Here is a 21,670-nt window from a genome sequence, read left to right on the forward strand (position 1 = left end):
TGGGAAATTGGGAGCATTCAGTTCGTTCCCATTTAGAGAATGAATCTTTGAATTATTATTTTTTTAAAGCGAACATTTGTAACTCAAATCTTTGCTTCTGGAGGTCCCTGGAACAAAATATGTGGGTGTCCGTGGCCAAATACATATAATTTTGGGGGTCCTTGACATGAAAAAGTGTAAAGGACAAGGATATATAGCAATATTTTATAGCAACTGTTGATATATAGCAACAGTTTTTTCAAAAAACTGTTAGGATTTAGAAGACATTTTGTTAAATATTTGACAAATGTTCGCTTAAAAAAAAAAAGTTGAAAAAAAAATCCGTTTTTTGGAAAATAGCAGATATACAAGATGAGCTTGTATATCTGCATTTTTTTTTATAGCCAAAGAGATCTAAAATGGCAAAGATGCATTCCCGGTAGGGGTGTGCCGATATATCGTCCTGCGATATATCGCAATACGTTTTCGTGACGATATGTATCGTTTTGGGGGGGGGGGAATCGTTTTGAAAAAAATTACATGTTTTTTTTTTTTTTACAATAATAATAATCAGGCATGCAAACAGCCCCGAGGCGAAAAGGGTGACAACATGTTGTTTTTTTCGGGTCAGGTGTCACACTATTGCCCTATTTGGATTCAAAACGGCTATTGTAGCTGAAAAGCTACAAGTTTGCATGTCTGAATAATGCAAAAACAGAATTATTTGTTTGCATATTTGCTTTTTTTCTCCCCCATATATTTTCATAATAAAAAAGTGCGTATCGTATCGAAATCGTATCGAAGTTGTGAGCCCAATATCGTATCGTATCGTTTCGTGAAATTAGTGTATCGGCACACCCCTAGTTCCCGGTCTTAAAGGGTTAACCCATTTAGACCTGTTACACCTACGTTGTCATACCTTTCAAGCTGGGAACGACTCTGTGTCATTTTAGTTGTTGCTATATATCGCTGTTGTCAGGTAGAAACCTCTTATCTCCATATTCTAACTTTTTGTGTCTTTTTTCATAAATTAACGCCCTACTTGATCACACTACAGCGTCACACAAAAACACTGTTTTGCAAGCAGATCTACAAGCTCGAAACGGCGTGCAAAGCGACACGTTTTGAGCTTGTAAATCTGCTACTTTTGCTATTGTTTTTTATTTGAATCCTGAAAAGTAACAGTTTTGGACATATGAGGTTTCCACCCGACAGAGACGATATATAGAACATAATCCTTTTTTTTTTCTTCAGAAAATGATTTAGAAGGCGCTTTTAGAATCGGCCTCAGGTCTAAATGGGTTAAAACCATCACCGTTAACCACTTGCTATGTTTCACAGCCTTTTGGTGTGAACCAGCCCGGTCCATATATCATGTACACCACAACGGACTCCAACGGTTACCTGAAGAATGCATCAGGTAAGGAACCACACACACACACACACACACACACACACGCAAACACGAACACTCTCTGCTATTTCTCTCCAACCTTTTTAACCTTTGAACTTTAACCTTCTCCTCCTCGTTTACATTAATTGGTGTAATTAATTCCGTGGAACAAAACAAAACTCTCTTGGGGCTTCTTTTAAACACATAATTGTCTCCCTATGGGACACAGCTTCGGAAGCCATTATGAACTCACTGCTGGCTTTTAAGATGGGCTGTGGGAGGAGGTTTATGTGAGCTGGGAGTTGAAGGGTAAATTAAAAAAAGTTAAAGTAGCGGTGGGAGCATTATGTACACACAGCATGTCCATCCCCAGTACAGTATGTACTTGAGATTAGAAATAAGGTGCATTAACATAGCAGCAAGTAGGCTATATATACCATAGAGTTAAAATGAATAGAGATGGCACCGGAAATCCCCTCCCATCCACTTGCATTGAGTTGCTCACCCAGCGCATAGTCCTAAATCACCCCTTCTTCCGGGTTGTGAAATGTGATGGGCGTGGCCTATTTGGGGCTTCTGTGACACGTTATGCGTCACCAAGGTGACGTGTTTTGCGTCACCTCCATGTGCAACCCCCGTGCGCAAGCTCGTGAGTCGAGCCCATTGGTTGAAACCGTTTTAGCTTGTTCGTGTCAGTGGCCCCGGGCCGTTTTAAGATGCAGTACCTATGAATGACCAGCATGTCCAATGCGCTTCAATGCAACCTCTGGGTTCTGGGGGCTTGATATATACATGATAATAGATGCAAGAAGAATATCAACACGATACACAAGATTAACCCATTCAATCCGGGAATCTACAAATGTCTTCTAAATACTAACAGTTTTCTGAATGTTGCTATAATATCACTGGTTCTCAAACGTTTTCATGTCAAGGACCACCCAAAATGATTTGGTTGCGGAAATAGCAAATAGCAGATCTACAAGCTCATATCGCGGCACACTGTGCCGCGCTCTGAGCCTGTATATATGTTATTTTTGAATAGACAAAGTATAGAATAATGGCTGTAGCTAAAATCTAAAATGACACAGATGCGTTCACGGTCTTGTTAAGGAGCAAAGAGTCCTTATAAACAATGCTATTCCCTCCTCATGTCCCACAATAAAGAAAAACTGACCCACTGCTGGTTCTCTTTTTCCCCTGGAGAAGGTTGTGTGGAGCTGCCCATGAGCAAACAAACACACCCTGAGGCAGGTACTAGATGGCAGCTCATTCATTGTCTTTGTCCCTGACCCTTTGTTGATGGGGACTGAGAAAGGCAGCGGGACACCATCCATCTCACTGTACGGTGTATGAAACCCAACTCTATTATGTGAGTTGTCACTGAGATTTACAGGCTCTTTTTAAGTTTCGATTATTTTTGGCCGGTACTTTCTGATGGTCCTTTGGCCCCTGTAAAGACATGTCTTCACGCCAGTGTGCATCTGAAAAGTTAGTTGTTTCAATTATGAGACTTTTAACAAGTTTGTATAATATCGTCTGTGTCAAAAGTAGCAGATTTACAAACTCAAAACGCTTGTAGAGCTGTTGCTTTTGATGCTTTTGTGTGACACTCAAGTAGGGCGTTAAAGGAGTAGTTCACCCAAAACATTTCTTATTTTCAATTACACACCCCATGAAGCCTTGAATGCATGGAGATTGTTTTGTTTTTGTCGGATTCCTAAGCCAATAATTTGATGAGCGGCGGATGCAGGTCAATTGAGTTTCTTACCGAAGAGTCCGGTAGGACAAAAAATCACAAAAAGTTAAAATATGTAGATAAGAGGTTTCTGCCCGACAGCAACGATATGTGAAGTGTTTACTTGTTTACACACAGTACAGTACTACATTTCTTACATGTGACTGTAGTCATGTATGCAGGTTTAATAGGATAACAATAGTGACCTGTGGCCTTTGGCAGCTCCACCCAGGTCTGGCTCATTCTCTGGCTCATTCTCTGGACGATACTCAACTGAGAATCGAAGAATAATGTTTGAAATTAGACATAAAACATAACAACAATGAAAAATAGCCAATATACAAGCTCACAATGTGTCATGCTGGCAATTTTCCAGCTATTTTCAATGCTGTCCTAAAGTTTTGATGTCCTCACAAGTATAATAATACAAACCTGTGTGTGTGTGTGCGTGTGCGTGTGTGCGTGCGCACTTATAACTCTCTATTTGTCTTGTCTCCCTCTCTATCACTGTCATCCATCTCTGTCTGTCTCCCGCTCCCTCTGTGACTTGGTGAAGAACAGAGGTGTGTGTGTGTGTGCTCCCTGTCTGGCTTGCTGAAGAACAGAGGGGTTGTGCTGGTTTTATTCTAGCTGTAAAGAACAAGAGAGGAATAAGGAATGGATTTGTATGAGATGCAGATGTAGAGATAGAGTAGGGAGATTCTTCAATAAGAGATTCACTACAAAGAGAGAGGCAGAACAAATGTGTGTGTGTGTGTGTGTGTGTGTGTGTGTGTGTGTGTGTGTGTGTGTGTGTGTGTGTGTGTGTGTGTGTGTGTGTGTGTGTGTGTGTGTGTGTGTGTGTGTGTGTGTGTGTGTGTGTGTGTGTGTGTGTGTGTGTGTGTGTGTGTGTGTGTGTGTGTTCTGCCTGCATGTTGTAAGTGTGCAGCCTTCATACTGATAGCTAACTTTTTCCTTCCATCAAACTCTTAAATGAACAGTTCACCTCAGTTAAATAAGACTACAAACACTTATTTGTGTTTTGTTTTTTTGTTCACTTTGCGTTTCATGATGAGAGATAAGATATTGAACTTCAGGGAGACATAGCAGCTAAGTGTCTTTTGTGGATTTAGTGGATATTCACGAGATGGGACGATAATCGTTTATCGTGATGAAAAAAACACTCACAATAATAATATTGCTGAGTTTTCAATGTATCTTGAAATTGTCCTTCATCATATACACTGGACCTGGCTCTGTACTTGGACCGCTTTTTTCAGTCTACAGCAAATCTCTTCACCAGAAATAGCAGATCTACAAGCTCACAACTTTTGAGCTTGTAGATCTGCTATTTTTTGGCTAATGTCCCCCCCCCCAGAATGTGGATGCTGGGGTGCAAGTGGTTAACAAAAGTGCCATTTTAAGAGTTTTAAGCATATTCTGATTATCGCCATAATATCGTTGATCGCAAGAAACGTTCATATCGTCCCACCCTTACCATACGTTGAGGCATAGCCATAGACGTAAACGTGTCAGTACCCAGAGACTTAGACATAGACCGACTGGTCTCCCAGGGATACTCCTCTCAAATGTTCACTCACTGTGCAACAAAATGATCCCACTGCTGCTTCTCTCACGGATGAATAGAAACTTTTCTCTGCTGTTAATAGTTTGTCATGGAATGGTGAGCAGGATGGATCATCAGTGACTCGCGCTCACCCCCAGACATCGCCTCTTCCAAAACCCGCTGCCCGGCAAGAGGTCCCCGTTTCTCGAAACCAAAAACCTTGTGCCGCTTGACCAGTTTCTTCCCCACAAACAGACCCACTGTCTTTCACCGATCCCTGGGGATTTTTACCAATATCCCCTCTCCCGTCACCTCACAGAAAAGCATGTGTTCGTTTGAAATTTCTGTTATTTTTTTGTGTGGGAAAAGAGTTCATAAGCCTTAGAGACCATTCCACTCCTTGCACCCAATGGATCAAAGCCCAGTGCTCTCACTAATGGGTCTAAAAATGAATATAAATGGAAAATGTAACATTATTATTAGCGGCATTTTGGCCTGAGGGTGGCATTAGAGGAAAGGTCATGCAGTCACTCAAGTGGTTAGGGCTTGTCCAGTGGGGAACATGTGCTCAGCAAGTTTCATGGCAAGCCATCCATTAGATTGTTTTGATACTTTGTGTGGGACCAAATTTGTTGAGACGGACTGCCACTGACCGACCGACCGAAAAATTTAACATACATACAATTCCCCAAGCCTTCCAGGATCCTGGCAAGAGCTGGCCTACAGTAAGTCTTAAAACCCATGCAGCCAGGGATATAGTCGAGGCGGGGCGGAGCTGCTACACTAGTTGTTGTAGCAGCACGCTCGCCCGGACATGCACGTGCGCCCCTGTGAGAGTGCGGATCGATCAAACACAACCACTCACACATCTTACAAAAGCTGCAGAGTGTCAACAGCGCAAATTAGCAGAAGAATGACCCTGGTTGGCTGCATCTCAATGATCCATTGTATGACCTGAAGTACTGTAGGCTACTTTTAAAGGAGGCATGGCTGTTATGGCTGATATTCTGAAGCAGTCCAGAGATAGGAATTCATGAATTTGGGTAACAGTGGCTGATGGATTCATGAATGAACTCAATGTGCAGAGCTCTGCGAGGTAAATCCATATTATAAGTAAGTTAAGTAAGCCTACCGGTATCTCCTGTTTCTGTAGAGTGATTCAGGTTGATGTACAAGTACATCCCCCTGGACATGACACTATAAGTTTCCCCATAAAGCAAGTACCCTTGGTGGGGTTGGCGAAAGGGCCTTGTGTGGAGTTTGCATGTTCTCCCCGTGTCCCCTAGGGTAGGTACCCTCACAAAAAACATGCCGTAATCCTGGTCTCTATACTGCCTCCCCCTGGTCAGCCGGGACGCCTGATGGAGGGGAAAGGAACTGGTTGGAATAAAGTGTTCCTACCGGGGGAAACTCCCTCCTGTCAGGTGATAAGAAGCGGCCTGCTCACTCCTCATGCATTGAAGGAAGCATGAGCTCAGTTCGGGGCTCTCCCCAGGCTGGCAGAGGGAGAGTAGCGCCCAGGATCACAGCTTAGGCTATTGGCACTGGGTGAAAAATTGTGGGATAAAAAAAAACCAAGTAAAGAGAATAAAATTAGATTAACTTTGTGGGTTAATAATTAATATGCCTACATATTTCAGAGGTTATTTCATTTCAATCAGTGACCGTGTGCTTGAGCGTGTGCGCGTGCCATAGCACCCCCGTTGTTAACAAAAAATCCCACTACATCAGGGTTTCTCAAAGTGGGTTCCGTGGCACCCTAGGGTGCTGTGACGCAAGTCCAGGGGTGCCGCAGAATACTTTGATAATATTGGGAATTCATCAATATTACTTCAGTTTAAATGTCAAGTGTGAAGTTATTTTTAATCTGCTCTAATGGAAACGGATATTCTAATCCAAATTTTACTCTCAGGGGGAAAGATTTGTATTTTTACGATAATACGACATAGTCTAAATGTAAGGTGCTATTAAGTAACAATGTAATTCCTGGGTGCAATGGATGAACAAAGTTTTTTCAGGGGTGCCCTGAGCCAAAAAAGGTTTGAGAACTACTGCACAGACCTGGCTTTCACTGAGGCCTCCACCTGGTATAGATGCTGTGTGGACAGATAGGTGTTTATAGGTGCTGTTTGCAAAGATAGATAGGTGTTTATAGGTGCTGTGTGCACATATAGATAGGTTCTGTGTGCACAGACAGGTGTTTATAGGTGCTGTGTGCACAGATAGATAGGTGCTTATAGTGCTGTGTGTACAGATAGATTGGTGCTTATAGGTGCTGTGTGCACAGATAGCTGTTATGATGCGTCACTTTGTGAGTCACAGTTGCATTTATATGCGACGTGCTACGAATCCAGACGATTGTGACGTTTATTTCTGATTCATTCAACATTCACTGTTTCCTTGCTTTGTATAGTTTGAGGTCATGGCGACCCTACAGTAGGTAAAATGCAAGATAATCTCTCTCTGGCCATGCTCCATCCTTTTGTTCCTCTTTCTATGTCTCTTTCTACAGCCCCTTCTCCCCCCCCCTCTCTCTCTCTTGCTCAAAGGCTCTCTCTGTCTGTCTGTCTGTCTGTCTCTTCTTGATCTCACTCTATCGCTTCCTTTCTCTCACTCTCTCGCTCAATATATATCTCCGTCTTTCTCCTCTATCTCTCGCTCTCTATCTGCTGCTTTTCTCTCTCTCGCTCTCTCACTCTCTCACTCTCTCGCTCTCTCTGTCTCTCTCTTTCTCTCTCTCTCTCTCTCTCTCTCTCTCTCTCTCTCTCTCTCTCTCTCTCTCTCTCTCTCTCTCTCTCCTCTGTTTGTGGCTGACAGCAGCCTTCATGGGACAGAAAGCAGCATCATTCCATCATTGGATGTCTGCAGGAAAAACAAATATGTCAGACGTAGTAGAACCTCCAGACCTCCACAGGTCTCACCGGAGCTTCTGTTGGCAAGTGTTCTGAGGCAGGACCAAGCAAGAAAGAACCAAGTTTCAGGCTATTGCTCAAAAACCGAGACGGACGAACGGACTGTTATGATGCTTATAGGTGCTGTGTGCGCAAATAGATGTTATGATAATCACTTTGTGAATCACAGTTGCACTTATGTGTGACGTTTCACAGACGTTCATTCCTATCTAATCTATCTTTCAACGTGGAAACCATTATGACGATTATGCAAAATAATTGTGATTATCTCAAATTATCGCGATTAGGTGGATTATGTGACAATCGTGACAGACCTACGCCTGTGAACCACATGACAATTAATGGTCAAGTAAAATGTCATGATCGTGACAACCCACACTGAAAGATGGAGACGGCATCTCATTCTCCCAATAGACAGCAGTAAATAAGCTAAAGGCTAAAAATGGCTGGGAAATATTCACTTTGCAACCAAGTACAAAACATTACAACCATCCAACACAGAGTTGCACAACCTGTTCTCAGATATGTTCAGGTTTAAAAAATATCTTCTCTGCTGTGCTCGGGTGGCGTCTAGAGGTTCAAATCCACGTGCGGTGCATCCGACTTTGTCGAGCGTCTATACCAGTGTTTTTTTCAGCCCTTTTCATATCAAGGTCCATTAATTATTCGGCATTTGAGCCACGGACCACCATTTGATGAGATTTCTCTCGGACCCAAAACTTAGAATACTTTGTTATCGTTGGATAAGATTTTGTCCACAATTCCATGCTGTATTGATGTTGGTACCATTAAGAGAGATAACATGCAAACTAACTAATTAAGTAATTAGTTAAGTAAAGCAGATGTTTAACAATAATTTAAAGGGGATACACCATGAATTTCATTTTTTTTAAAGTTTTTTAGTATTTTTTTTTTAACATTCAGTCATTCATTCTCATTTCATGGATTTCCTGAATGGGCGTGTCTGAACAGGCCATCTCAGAATGGCAAGGATGCTGATGTAAGCAGCATTTCATAGCCTCGCCCCCTCATTTTCAGTCTCCACCTCTCAGTCTCCACCCCTTTCCTCTTTTTATTGTTTACAACCAGTCGCCATTGTTTTTTTCAGTCGCTAGGTATTGTTTGCAGTAAAAAAAGCTACTCAGTAGCGCCACTCTGCCCAAAAGAGGACGTTTTGGTATTGCAGCTGAAAAGGCTTGGAATGACTGACAGTCAGATTGTGATATCTGGATGTTTTTTTAGGCTTACAACCTGTTTAAAACGTATTAGGGGGCAATATTTATATATAATATATTTGTTTTACATTCATGGTGTACCCCCTTTAACTCTTCAGAGCGTAAAATTAAACCAGATCCATAAGGGTCGATTTGGTTACCAACTCTCCATCATTTAGCTCGGGACCACCTGGAACTCCCTCATGGACCACTGGGGGGGGGGGGGCGAGGAGGGTGATATAGGATACAACAGCAGCAACACACATATGTGTTGTGGGGAGGAAATAATTGAGATTAAATTGGAGGGAAAAAGTGGTAAAGAAAAATCTTCATCTCTCGTCATAATGCGACAATCTTATTTTGCAACCTCTTTTACTGACATCAGTCGGATGTCGCTGAAACTCCCTTGAAGAAAAGTTTATTCTACAACAAAATCTTTGACTTTGTCCCTTTCTTCCCTTGGATTGCAGTATTACCACTTCCAATGTTTGTGCCAATTTTGAGATTTTTCAAAATCTTTAAAAACATTTTGGAAATATCTCTGAAAATAGATATAATTGACTCGTTAGTCTGATTAACAACTTAAACCCTGTTTTATAGTTTGTTGTACAATGGTGACATGCAAAAATAGCAAAGATAACAAATAGCCGATCTCACGCTCACAGCGCATTGTGAGCTTGTAGTTTTGCTTTTTATGCTCTTTATTTCCCCCGCAAATGTCTTAAAATCGATTACTTGTCTTTAAAATCAATTAAATTGATTAGTTTGAATAACTGTTGCAACCCTGCTATAGATGAAACCCTTCACAGTAGATGGTTGACATCCAAACATCCAAACCTTTGCATAGCAGAGTGCCAAAGAACAAGTGGTTGAGAGTTTATTTTAGCTCCTGATTTTAGTGAACTTGTATCTTGCATATTTTTGCTCGGTAAAAGAAAGTCTGGGGCGTGGGCAAATCCTTTAAGATGTTCAAATGCAACACATTATTCTGCTCGTCAAACGCTGGCAATGTGCTGAAGTCATTAGTCTAATTGGCCAGCGTGCAGAGCGCTGCACATTGATTTAGACCCCATTATGTTTCTCCCATCAACTCCTTCCCTTGCCTCCTCTCGCTTTTGTGCCTCTGCCTCCTCCTCTCTGAGGCTGTCGTTTCCCTGCATGTAATCCTTCCATCATAAGAAACACACACACACACACACACACACACACACCACACACCACACACCACACACACACACACACACACACACACACACACACACAGCCCGACCAGGTGCTAAGCAGGGTGTCTAGCCCGCCAGCGGAACAGACACACATGTAACACAATTCAAACAAGACAAATGACACTTTTAAAAATAGATCAGCCTTTGTGTGAGTTAATCCTGTGGTGACTGACAAGGCGTGGGCTGAGAGAGATCTTTGATCAGCTATAGCTGCCAACCACTCTAAGAGGTTCACTGCTGAAGCATAGGGTGACCAGATGTCCCGCTTTGTGCGGGATCGTCCCGCATTTGCGTGACTTTTCCAACGCGTCCCACAAATTGAGACGCTGTCCCGGCTTTATGACTGGCAGGCTGCAGTTTTTCAAATGCACGTTTTAAAATCTGGCTTCCGTCAAATGGCTGTGTGGAGAACGTGCTCTAATTACGCTCTTTAAAGAGAGAAATAAAGCGACATAAATCAGTGTGCAGGTGTTGAGAGGAGGTGTGCTTGATTGCTGCTGAAGCACTTAACATGATGAGCACGCGGCAAACTAGACTGGATTGTGTTCTGTTGGTTCTGTTGCCATATACAGTAGGTGAGATTGATTGATTGATTGATTGATTGATCTATTACTTTAACAATATTATTAACTGTGGTAAAGTCAAAGGTGCTAAAAGAATAACACAAAACATTCTCCACGGACTTGTTTCCATTGTGGTCCATTGTACTCAATGCATCCGTAATACTTATAATACATACAGTACATATCAGTAAAAGCTCAGTAGCAGCAAAAAACAAACAAAAGAAAAAGCAGAGAAAGGTGGGGGCGTGGGGAAACTACTAAGGTTCTCAAATGTGTTCTACTAAGCCTGATTGTATTTTAAGGTCATCCATTCTTTTAGGTTAGTTTTGACTTTGGGCAGAGAGTCGAGATCGTTAATGGCTTTTGGTAGGGATCTCAGTGGCGAAATCCTGTCACAACAAAGTGCTCAAGCAGCATGCAACAAGCATAAATAATAATGATAAATTACCTGGTATAGGGTATTCTTTATTAAACATGGCTGTCACAAACGCATTTATTTTGTGGAGAGACAACCGATCAAAGCATCGTTGATCTAAAAATGTATTGATTGAATACTGTATCAGTCCCCATTTCCATTTTCATTGTGATCCTATGAATGCAATTCATCAACAGAGCATAGAATATATGAACACATTAATACATGTCATCAACAAATAAAAATAGCTATATTTACAGAGGAGAAAAGGGTAAAACGGTAGCAGTGTATGACCACTCATTTCAATGGGATTTAATATCTATCTCCTCTTCCTGATAGATGCTTTTTCAGGCCAGTTATGAAAGAAACCAGTGATTCATATCCTTTAATGGATGATGTCCGGGTATAAACAACAGCGAAATAGGACAACTGCCAGAGCCTTCCGCTGAAGCATCATAGAAGAGGTGGAAGGTCCAGCCAGTCATTGTCTGCTATTGTGCAATTTTTTTTTTTAATAGACCACGATTTTTTAAACCCCTATTTTTTACACCCAGTGCCAATTGTCTATGTAATCCTGGGCACTACCTTCCCACTGCCAACCTAGGGAGGGTACCTACCCTCACAAAAACATAGCACTATTGTGCTATTTTTAACCCTTATGTACTGTATATATTGATACTGTATCTGACATGTTTGTCTATCTCTGTCAACCTTTCTTGAAACGGCAATGCTTTTTTACGACAAAGAATTTCACCCACTTCTTAAAAAACGGTAAACCTGTTCCAAAATATGAACAAAAATAACAGATCCACAAGCTCACAATGTGTCGCATTGCGAACTTGTCTCTCTCTCTCTCTCTCTCTCTCTCTCTCTCTCAGTAGGTGTGTGTTCATAATGAGGTGTAGTGTTGTCAGAATCACATCCCACACTCATCCATCTACTCTGCTTAGTAAGGGCCCCACACACACACACACACACACACACACACACACACACACACACACACACACACACACACACACACACACACACACACACACACACACACAGGTGCTGAATGAGGTGTGGATGTAAGAGTCAACCTTTACCCCCCGTGTATTATGGACAAATACTGTAGCATGCCGTCGCCATGACTCATTTCAGTAATTTGTATCAGTTAGAATGGGTCAAACATGGCTTACATTATTTATCAAATATATATGTTATATTGCTTAAATTGTAAATTGATCCATAAAACCTTAATGTGTCTCAGATATATCGATCCATAGATCCATAAAAGCAATGGTTAAAGCCTCAATATGCAATTTCTTCAAGTGTGACTATGCAGAACAGGAAGAACATAGGTTTAGATCAGGGGTGTCAAACTCATTTCGGAGTGAGGGCCATATTGGGCGAAAGGTGACTTGGTGACTAGTTGTGGACACACATGCGCGCGTTCACTTACACAGCTGTCATTGGCTTTGTGGCTGCAGCGGTATGCTTATACTTTTCCGAAAACCATGTTGGGGGCCACATGGGACCTCTTTGGGGGCCACATTTGTCCCCCAAAACGCAAGTTTGACACCCCTGGTTTAGATTCATGGGTCTTCAACATGGGGTCCTCAGAATTACTACAGGGGGGCCCCCAAATGTTTGTGTGATAATTTTTTTTTTTACCGTAGCATCTTTATTGCGGGGGAAACTAGCAGATCTACAAGATGATAGTGCTGTCAAATAAGTCTATGAAGCTATTTATGAAATCTATGACTGCAACACAATTTTATACAATATGTTGTGGGGGTCCCTCGTTTGGAGACCCCTGGTTTTTATATATTATGTTAAAGCTGCACTATGTACAGTAACTTTCCTCTTCTACCCTGGAATTGAACCCGGTTTCCTGCGCAAGTGCAGATTTTTAGGGGATACATTGAATCTTGACCATCAGGTTAAAATTTGTGTCAGATCCTGTGTCTAGGTGAGACATGACCTTTGACACGATCTAATGTCTCAATAGAAGAGCAGGGAGACAGAATACGACCACCCCAATTGTATAAGTTATATTGTATCAACATACTCTACCTTACAGATTGGTAAAAATGACATTTTATTCAGTTACATAGTTCCGCTTGAATTGTTTAGGAAACACAGTGATAGTGTGTGGGTGGGGGGGGGGGGGTCCTTTCACCCTGTTGTTTTGTGAGAGAGTGAGCGTGCACACGCACGCAAGCACACGCTCGCGCACGCACTCACACACTCACTCACACACTCACACACTCACACACACACACACACACACACACACACACACACACACACACACACACACACACACACACACACACACACACACACACACACACACACACACACACGTATGTCAAGGTGCTCATGTCACCTGTGACATATCTGGAATTAACTGCCCTATCTCTGCACTGCAGCTTTGTGTGTGTGTGTGTGTGTGTGTGTGTGTGTGTGTGTGTGTGTGCGCATGCATATGTTTGTAAGTTTGTGTGCACACGCGGGCATGTGTGTGTCTGTTTGTGCCCATGTGTGTATTTGTGTTAATGCCTACTGTACGTGTCTATGTACGTGCATCCATCCATCCGTCCAGCCATCCATCCATCCATCCCAGGCGACAAGCTTTCGATCTTGAAACTGAAGCCAGTGCGGAAGTAATGAATATCCTACAGTTCTCATTAACACATTCACCGCCCCAGAGTTTATTCATAATGTACTCACCCACTGCCAGACATTTGAGTTTTATAGCCTTTTGAACCGGTCACAATTTTTTTTATATCCATTAAAATCCGTGATCGGATGCTGTTTATAAACAACGACGACGGACTTATGAGCCCTCATAGGTTTCTCTTTCTTCTTCTTCTTCTGTGATATCAGCGGCTAAAACAGGCTGCAAAAGTCATATCCGTTTGGCTGTGACGTGATTTCCGCCCTTCCCCACCGGCCATCTTAGATTAGCTTAGCATCCGATCGGCTATCAGATCGTTTGTAAACACAAAGAGGATAACCGTTCGTCGATCAAAGTAAAGAAAATACAACTTACCATTCGTTTTTTTAAACCGTGTGAAAACCATGATGTTTAGCAAAAACCAGGAAAAAAACAGTTTTTTGGGGATAAAATAAGAAACGGTCCACGGATATTTTTACATAGGATGGGTCGAAAGCGTCATGGGATGAGAAAAGGTTGGTACCGAAATTTACCGCGATCGGCCATTGAACCGCAAAAGACGCACCCTGTTTATTATTGGCCCGTAGAACTACGGGCTTGGCGGACAATGTGTTAATGGCCTAGAGAAGGTGTCACTATTTCCCCTCCTGCTGGTTGCAGACGCATTTTAATTCCATCTATGGGTATTTGACCGGACGTTACACTTGGTTTTATTACCGTAGTAAACATTGTCATAAATACTTAATGTTTCAGTTGCTAGTTTGAAGTCTTTCAATCATGATATTGTTTTTTTTTGTATTATGCTCCCATTCCTTTTTAAATGAATTATAAAGAAGGTTTGATTCTACTGGGCGAATGTTCCCCCAGAAAATGGATATTGGGGTTCAAGTGGTTCAATCCATTGTAGTTTCTCTCTTTTCTTTACTCCGCTAATCTGCCCTGGCCTGTTTCCTCATGACCTCCTCTCTCTCTCTTTTTCATTCTCTCTCTCTCTCTCTCTCTCTCTCTCTTTTTCATTCTCTCTCTCTCTCTCTCTCTCTCTCTCTCTCTCTCTCTCTCTCTCTAAAGAGGTGAAGGGTAACTGAAGATCGTTGGGCCCCAGTGGAGAAATCTGCGTGCGTGTGTGTGTGTGTGTGTGTGTGTGTGTGTGTGTGTGTGTCTGTGCCATCATTGCTCATCTCTGGCAGTCTCTCTCTCTCTGTTCCCTGGGCACCGAGCTGCAGAATAAATACACTTTAAATTACCACACACACACACACACACACACACACACACACACACACACACACACACACACACACACACACACACACACACGCGCGCGCAGTGCCCAGGGCAGGCTGTTAAATGAGTGGTCTGGGGAGTTGTACTGCTACTGTGCCCCTCTCTCTCTCTCTCTCTCTCTCTCTCTCTCTCTCTCTCTCTCTCTCTCTCTCTCTGACTGTGCCTCTCTCTCTCTCTCTCTCTCTCTCTCTCTCTCTCTCTCTCTCTCTCTCTCTCTCTCTCTCTCTCTCTCCAGTGTATTTAACCATAACTGGCAGCCAAATGTCTGGTTGTTTTGTAAAATATACAGTAAAGTCATCGTTGTAGATTTAACTCTGTGAGCCCTGTCTGGAAGACAGATACTGAAATGCAAGGCGCATTTCAGTATCTTCCCCACGACACACGTGTTGGTCTTAAAATGAGTTGTGATCTGGCACTGATAGGGAGGATATGGTGGTATATGGACTGTATTTAGGGCTGGTTCAAAGGGGTTTATGTGAGATTAGGAGATGTGAGTTCAGTTAGGGGCTGTGTCAACATAGAGCGCCTTTTGAAGTTGGCAGCGCCAGTCATACATGTATTTCTATGGTAAAGACGTGCTGGTGCGCTCCTCTTCCCAGCCTGACCATCGTGCATCGGGCATATTTTTGGTGCAGCACCCTGGACGCTTCAAGCTGGAAACAGTTCAACTTTTGGAGAGAAGCACCGGTTGATATATATGTGTGTCTGCTATTTGTGCTAATAACGACAGATGATAGGACTTTTATACAGTGAGCACATCATTGGTTGATAGGTTTGAGCAGTACGGGCGTTAGCGTGTGTGAGCACTATGGACATGAGGTTTAAAGGCCTTTTGGTGCCTGCTTTACTGAAGTTGTTGTAGATACAGCTACAAGCATGTGTGTGTGTGGTTCTGCAACAAATGCAGACATGAAAAAGTATAATAATGAGTATGAGTACAAAATACCATACATACTATATGTCACATTACTGCAAATAATATATTATGCAATACATTAAGCATCTTATAGTACACTGGTTTGTCACTGTATGTGATCAGACAATAATACCAATCTCAAACACATACACATTAGTACACCACACCGGTATCCATACTGAGCCAGGGGCTCACTCTTCAGAAGGTCTAGGTGACCTCGCTTTAAGTTGAAGGTCAAAGGAAGATGAATAACTATGACAGGTCAGGTGGTTGTTAGGTAACGGTTTGTGATGATGTGTGTGGCGTCACACCAGAGCTCAATCAAAGAGAGAGGGAGAGAGAGAAGGGAGAGAAAGGGGGGGGTGCCTTTTTCACCCTGGCAATATCCCGGCCAATGTTGGGTTCTGAGACCTGAACACACAAAGCGACATGTCAGCAGTACAATAACCCTGAGCCCAATAATACCGGGCAAGCAGAAAATGTCTGTTTTCTGCTATGAGAGAGGGAGAGAGAGAGAGTGTGTGTCTGTCTGTCTGTCTTTCTTTCTTATCTCTATCAACTCCCCACCAAAATATCTCAATTATTATTTTATTCGTAATCTAACATTGTTGTGAACACGCACGCATGCACGCACACACACACACACACACACTGTGATAAGAACACAAAACACATTTAAACCCCTCTGGACCCTTAGGCTTATACACACACATATACACACATATACACACACACACACACACACACACACACACACACACACACACACACACACACACACACACACACACACACACACACACACACACACACACACAAACACAGGCACACACGTGTTTCTACCCTCAAAATCGATGTCTGGATCTTGACACCATTATATGGGCACAGAGGGGGGCTCTCCAATACCGTGTGTGCGTATCAGAGAGAGAGAAAACCATTTCACACACACACACACACACACCCCTTTCTATCATCATCCCAAGTGCCAATGGTTCCCATGGCAATGGGTAAAGGGGACACTGGGTTCTGTGAGTCACTCTGAGGTCAAGAAGATGTGTGGGTGGGTGTGGGTGCGTGTGTTTGTTTGTGTTTGTGTTGAACCTAAATGTCCCTCTTGAGTGTTCATGGCCTGTGTTACATCATTGTTATGTTTTATGGGTGCTCGAGTGGCACAGTGGTAAAGTGCCTGCCGGAGCGGAGGTTCGAATCCACCGCAGTGCATCCGGCTTTGTCGAGCGTCTAAAAGAATACAACTGGTAATAATAGCTTTTTACTAACCTACCGTAACCCCTTTTCTCCCCAATTTAGTCGTTGTGCCAATTGATTCCTCCCCACACACATTTCTGTGTTATGACTGCTGTTGTATCCTACTGACTCACCTGCCAGTGAGGAGCCCCCACCGGGAGGACGTAGAGCCTCCGTCCTCCCGCTCAATACGCCCTACTGACAGGTGCCGCCCCAGCCCGTAGGAGTACGTGCAGTGACAAATATCGCCCTCCCCACCCGACTGTACCTCCCCCAAACACAGGCCAATTGTGTTGGTACAGACGATCGACAAAGCCGGATGCACCGCGATAGATTTGAACCCCCAGACTCCGCCGTGGTCACTTTACCACTGCTCCACCGGAGCGCCTGGATTTGTTTTTTACTGAACCTTATTTTAATGTTTTACTGAACTGAACGGACATGAGAGGCAGACCTTTTGATTTATATAACATCTATCAGGGTGAGATCAAAGTCTCAGTCAATAGTAATGGAAGGGAAATGAAAACACTTATGGGCTGCAGTGTTCTTTTAGTTCAGCGCTGAGGTCTGATACTGTATTTATTTTCCACCATATTAGAAAAAAGACTAACACACACACACACACACACACACGCACACGCACACGCACACACACACACAAACAGAATTATTCATTTGCATTCATTGTTCGTTTGCTTTTTACGACCTTTTAAACAATCGATTTTGGTTCATATAGTGAATGTAAAACAGGCATGCAGGCTTATAAATGTCACACTTTCAGCTGATATATCTGTGATAGTGTTGATATGCAGATAAATAGGGAAGGAGGTAAAGTTTAAAATAAAATAAAAAGGTTATTTGTTGCTTCAGGGCCTGAGCACATGAAGGGAGGCAGCGCTGGTGTAGTCAATATAAAGACAGAACAGTAGAATAATTATAGCCATGTAATCACTATGATTTAACCAAGCTACACAATGGGACCAGGTTACAATGCTGAATGTGTTCTGTATTTTGTCTCTGTTTATGGTGCAGAATGTGTTCTGTATTTTGTCTCTGTTTATGGTGCTGTCTTTGTGTCTCTGTCCATGGTGCTGAATGTGTTCTGTGTCCATGGTGCTGAATGTGGTATCAGTTTTGGTGTCTCTGTCCATTGTGCTGAATGTGTTCTCTCTCTTTGTGTCTGTATTTGTGTCTCTGCATGCATGCAGATACACATGTATGTGCCTTGCACTCATGTTTACATTCTATCACTTATTATGTGCGCGTGTGTGTATTCTTCTTATTTTGCACTCCTTGGTTGTAATTATTGCAGCTTTTAATATTGTTCAGTTTTTTCACACATTATTTGTGATATTTGGCTATAATACAATTTGACTTGACTCGTGTTAGAAGAGGACAGACTGCTTCTGAGAAGTGAAATGGCTCAGTTTAGAATATGAGAATATGATATTTAAAAATAGAGCAGGTTCTTCACTGTACGGTGTATGTCTCTCGTCACGCTCTCTCTCTTTTTTCTCTCTCCTATCTGTGTGTGTGTGTGTGTGTGTGTGTGTGTGTGTGTTTGTGTTTGTTTGTCTCTGTGTCTCTGTCTACACACATGAGCAACTCTTTTCCGCTTTTTCCGTCTGTCATAATTATTGACACACACACACACACAGACACACACACACACACACACACACACACACACACACACACACACACACACACACACACACACACACACACACACACACACACACACACACACACACACACAACACTGAAGCACGTTGGATTGGTGTTTGTCAGTCATGTGTGTTGGGCGCAACGCTCTGCCAAGGCTCACCATCTGCTCTGAGGAGATAGCACATACACACACACACACACACACACACACACACACCCCACAACTACTACTTCTACTGAGGACAAGCATCGGTCTGTCAGACACATCAAACCCTCACTCCACTCAGTGTCCACTTTTCCTCTCAGGCCCAACATGATAGATGGATGGCACAGCCATTGCTGAGCCAGTGAAGTTACAGCCCCTGTTAGCAGTGTTGCCAGGTTTTGCGAGAGAAACAAGCAAACAGGTCTATGAAAACAAGCCCAAAATAAGCAACTAGGGCTAGGTCAGTCAAACTATATTGTCTAATGTGGTTTTAGAGCAGTGGTTGTAAAAAATAATAATCTAACATTTCACCCCCAAATTAATTGGTATTATTTTGGCCACAGACCTCCATCTTGAAAGATTTTGTGCCAGGTCTGCTTGGGGCTGTACTGCCGTACTGTTCCCTAAACTTACTAATAAAGTATTCAATCAATAAATAAAACCACAAATGGTCCCTTACATTCTGAGTTAAATTATGGCTGAGGATTTTCCAGTGCAGATGGGGGTCCATGGTCTAATGCATGTCAAACTGGGGATCCTTGAAATAATGAAAAAGGTTGAGAATCATTGATTTAGCTCGGTAGGATTGATCACTGTGGTTTCATCCCACCATGAACCAGTCAATGTCCATGATAACAAATCTCTCTCTTTCGCTCGTACGCACGCACGCGCACACACACACACACACACACACACACACACACACACACACACACACACACACACACACACACACACACACACACACACACACACACACACACACACAGCCTCTGTGTGATTGGGGCAATTATGTTGTCTCTTCAAGTCATTGGAACAGGGATGGAAAAAAGGAAAAAACTGAATGGAGATTGAGGGAGAAAGGCTGAGACATCAATACAAGCCTGGTGGAACACACTGGCTTAGAGACACTGTTCATGCAGCATGAAACACTCTGATCTGATCTCTGATTTCTGATCAGATATCTGATCAGATATCTGATCCGATATGTAATTTGTTCTGATCTAATATCTGATCTAATATCTGATAGGCCTCTCTCTCTCTCTCTCTCTCTCTCTCTCTCTCTCTCTCTCTCTCTCTCTCTCTCTCTCTCTCTCTCTCTCTCTCTCTGATCAAGCTTTGGTCTGACATAAATACACAACATAATCCATTGCCTAACATCACCAACTAAACGGTTTGGGCTGACGACAACCGTTGCCCAACAACACTGATCGACTTTGAAGTCACTGTGCGTATCGTCAAGGTCCCGAGGGAGTGATGCACCGAGTGAGAAGTGATCAGCGGATCTCCAAAAAATATCCCCACATATGGAGTACCCTGATGTTATCAAAATGACGACATATTACTGACGTTATAGACTGGCCCGGTCTGACATGGAACTCCATTATATGGGCATAAAAGGGACACTGACATACAGACGGTTACAACAGTTATATCTGACAACAGGTGCAATACATAACATACATACATACATAACCCATCGGGCATGCATTCCCAACTTGCATTGTTCCATCCTGAGTATAGTAGTATTGTAGATTGACAAAGCAATGAGGGTCTCTCTCTCTCTCTCTCTCTCTCTCTCTCTCTCTCCTACCTAACCTAACATTGTGTCCTTGTACATCTGATAGTAATCAATACATCAATACTTTCAGCACATAGGTGTGTCATTGAGGAAGTTATAGCTAATAAAATAATAAATAAGCTAAATTTAAATCTCTCTCTCTCCCTCTCTCTCTCTCTCTCTCTCTGTTTACCACGTATTGGATGATTTATGTGGACTACGCTTGGCAGTTTGAGCGTGGGCGAGATAGAACAGCTGCCAGGGAGAGAGAGAGAGAGAGAGAGGAGGGGGGGATGATGGATGGATGAACTGAGCCGAGGCGCGACGACTGAAGAGGAGTAGAAGGACGAGAGAGAGACAGAGAGAGAGATAAAAAGGTGGTTGAGGTCATAGGAGAAGTGGAAGGAAGGAGGTGAGGAGATGAAAGGGGGATGAAGAGGAGGAATGGAGAGGTTGTGTGATTTGTATCTTTTATGATGGTTCATGGAACTTTACAAGGTCTAATGCCGCACTCGTTTATCTACCGCTGCTTTTCTCTCCTATCCTCCATGCCTCGCTTCCTCCCTTTCATGGTAAACCATCACAATGTTTCTACAGTTTTATCACACATTTTATAATGTTTCTCTTCTCTCCTCTCCTCTCTTCCAGCCGGTCAGCTCAGCCAGTCTGCCCACCTGTCTCTCCAGCTGCCCTACACAGTCCTGGGTCTGGGCCGCAGTGCCAACTTCCTGGACCACCTGTACGTGGGCATCCCCCGTCCACCTGGATCCGCGGTAAGCACGGGCAGCAGGGCGTCCCCATGGTTGGTAGGGTTGCCAACCGTCTCCTTGAAATAAGGAATCGTCCCTTATTTGGTTACTCAACTCAGCTCAAACTTTATTTATAAAGCACATTCTACTACGACCAAAGGTCGACCAAAGGGCTGTACAAGGTCAGAATAATGAAACAAGACTGACAAAGACAAAGAAAACAGAAGACAAAAAAGGCAAGAAGAGGCATAACAAATAATACATTACAAACAGAAATAAAAAGGTCTAAAAAAAACTATTACAGAGTTATACAATTTACACAATCAAACAGTGTCGAAGGCCACAGTGAAAAAATGGGTCTTCAATAAAGATTCAAAGGCCTCTAGTGAAGGAG

General features: G+C 42.8%; 1 protein-coding gene across 1 annotated transcript in view; it reads left to right on the forward strand.

Moving 5' to 3' along the window:
• itfg1 (integrin alpha FG-GAP repeat containing 1) overlaps nt 1-21,670 on the forward strand; it is a 200,028-nt gene that overhangs the window by 162,444 nt on the left and 15,914 nt on the right. The window contains exons 14-15 of the mRNA XM_080439008.1: nt 1,321-1,399; nt 21,176-21,300. Coding sequence (XP_080295134.1) covers nt 1,321-1,399; nt 21,176-21,300 — 204 coding nt within the window. The remainder of the gene's footprint in view (nt 1-1,320; nt 1,400-21,175; nt 21,301-21,670) is intronic.

Source organism: Gymnoscopelus braueri (genome assembly GCF_963280865.1).
Source record: "Gymnoscopelus braueri genome assembly, chromosome: 1".
NCBI classification, from domain to species: domain Eukaryota; kingdom Metazoa; phylum Chordata; class Actinopteri; order Myctophiformes; family Myctophidae; genus Gymnoscopelus; species Gymnoscopelus braueri.